This window comes from Tupaia chinensis, unplaced genomic scaffold (assembly GCF_000334495.1).
Source record: "Tupaia chinensis unplaced genomic scaffold, TupChi_1.0 Scaffold138060_1, whole genome shotgun sequence".
In the NCBI taxonomy this organism is placed as follows: domain Eukaryota; kingdom Metazoa; phylum Chordata; class Mammalia; order Scandentia; family Tupaiidae; genus Tupaia; species Tupaia belangeri.
The window spans coordinates 850,797-853,203 of record NW_006197961.1 but is presented as its reverse complement, the minus strand read 5'-3'; the positions used below and the strand labels follow the sequence as shown (position 1 = coordinate 853,203).

Genomic DNA, 2,407 nt, shown 5'->3' with positions numbered 1-2,407 from the left:
GTGCCCAAAATCCCAAGAGAAGAATGGAGGAGAAGGGATTGCGGTGTGGCCAGCTCCCCTGGGTAGGGGGTAGTTTTTCCCTGTCTCTGTCTCTCTCTGGCAGGCACACGCACCCTATAGCAAAAATGTATTTAAAAAAGGGGGGGGGGACAGTATTGGCCAGCAGATAGCATGGTGGTTAAGGTGCTGGATGCCCAGCTGTGGTTCAAGTCCCGGACCTGGTAGCTTGCTTTCTCACTTTCCTTCTTTCCCTGCCTCTCTGGTGGGCACACATATCCTATAGCAAGTGAAAAATAATGATACTAGGGCTGGAAGGTGACGTAGTAGTTAAAACACTGGGCATAAGGTGGTCAACTGCAGTTCGAATCCCGGACCCAGCAGCTTGAAACTCACACGGGCGCATGTGCGTGCGTGCCCAAAATCCTGAGAAGAGAATGGAGGAGAAGGGATTGTTGCATGACCATCCCCCCTGGGGGGGTAATTTTTGCTTTCTATCTCTCTGTCTCTGTCTCTCCGACAAATGCACACACCTTATAGCAAAAACCTCTCAAAAAAATAATAACAATAAATAAAAGTAAATAAATTATTCTGTTAAAAGGGGGGCAGGGCGGGGCTGTAGCATCTTCTATGAATTTGCCACCAACCAGATGTATATATTATCTCCTCTTGAGTTTTTATTTTAATCATTCTTTTTTGAGGGCCGGCAGGTGGCGTGGTGCTTAGGGACACTGGGCTCCCACGTGGCCTACTGCAGTTCAAGTCCCAAACTTGGCGGCTTGCTTTCTCGCTTTCCCTTTCTCTCTCTCTCACTCTGTCCTTCTCTGGTCAAATTAAAATAAAAAAAAATAAAGTTAAAACAAATCATGTTTAAAAATTATGTATTCATTCTTTTTTTTTTTTTTTTAATTTGACCAGAGAGGTACAGAGTGAAAGTGAGAGAGAGAGAGAGAGAGAGAAGGCAGGTGAGAAAGCAAGCTGCCAGGTCTGGGACTCGAACCGCGGTCAGCCATGTAGGAGTCCAACGCTCCAGCGTGCTTAACCGCCACGCCACTGCTGGCCCCATATTATCTACTATAAGGCCCGGGGAGGGGGGGAATCTGGGGTGTCACTGTTCCCAGCCGAGGTTGATGGGCCCCCTCTGCCCCTTCCCGTCTCTGGGAGCCAAAGAGCCCCCTCCGCCATGCACTCACCATCCCTACGCTCTCTGCCAGGGGCAAGTACCTGCTCTACGAGAAGAACGAGGTGAAGGCCCGGGACCGAGAGTGGAGGAAGTACGACTTCCATTACGACAACGTGCTATGGGCGCTGCTCACCCTCTTCACTGTGTCCACGGGAGAAGGGTGGCCACAGTAAGTGGGCCACTGGAGACCCCGCTCCATCCCCCGGGGGAGCTCCGGGGCCTTCCCAGCCCAGTGCTGGGACGTCTGGAGGGGAGGGGGGGCTGGCTCCTGGCATCCCAGCTGGATACCCTAGGGACTGTCACCATGCAGTGGCCTCGGGAGGGGTGGAAGGCACTGGAAATACCAGGTCCTAGACCCCAGGGGCTGCGCCCTGCTCCTGATTTGCAGAAAGGATCCACGTTACGTGGGTGACCTTGTCTTAATCCTTCCTCCGCTCATAACCAAGGGGGGTGGCGATGTAGCCTTTTCCAAACCCATTTGATGGAATCCAAAATGATTTTTGTAAACGAATTCTTTTATTGAACTTTCTTTATTTTAATTTGACCAGAGAGGGACAGAGTGAGAGAGAGAGAAAGAGAGAAAGTAAGAAAGCTAGTTGCCAGGTCCAGGACTCGAACCACGGTTGGCCATGTGGGAGTCCAATGCCCTTAACCACCAGACCACACTGCCACCCCCCTCCATACACAAAACGATTTCATTTTCTCCCAGACTGGATTCAGGACTGGGATAAGATGGGGGAAGCTGAATCATTCAAGTCTAAGAGTGGACCAGTCTTTATTTAGTTTTTTAAATGATGTATTTATTCATTTATTTGCAGCTTTTTAAAAATAATTGTTATTTAACTTAATTATTATTATTTAATTTGACCAGAGAGAGAGAGAGGGAGAAGTGAGAAAGCAAGCTGCCAGGTCCGGGACTCGAACCGCAATCATCCATGAGGAAGTGTCCAGCACCTTAACCACCACACCACCTGCTGGCCCCTGGTTTTAATTTTCTTGTTTGTGTGTTCACTGTTGGGCATATATGCTCACCAAAGAGAGACAGAGAAAGAGAGAGGGAGAGAAGAGAGAGACAGAAAGCGAGAAATCACCCCACAGGGGGGATGGCCACACCGCAATCCCTTCTCCTCCATTCTCCTCTTGGGATTTTGGGCACGCATGCACACGCGCCCGGCGTGTTTCTCAAGCCTCCGTATCTGGGACTTGACTAGCCGTCAGCCATGTGTG

General features: G+C 49.9%; 1 protein-coding gene across 1 annotated transcript in view; it reads left to right on the top strand.

The window, feature by feature from the left end:
• CACNA1A (calcium voltage-gated channel subunit alpha1 A) overlaps positions 1 to 2,407 on the top strand; it is a 335,330-nt gene that overhangs the window by 260,041 nt on the left and 72,882 nt on the right. Inside the window, exon 27 of the mRNA XM_027776775.1 lies at positions 1,212 to 1,349. Within this exon, the coding sequence (XP_027632576.1) occupies positions 1,212 to 1,349 (138 nt within the window). The remainder of the gene's footprint in view (positions 1 to 1,211; positions 1,350 to 2,407) is intronic.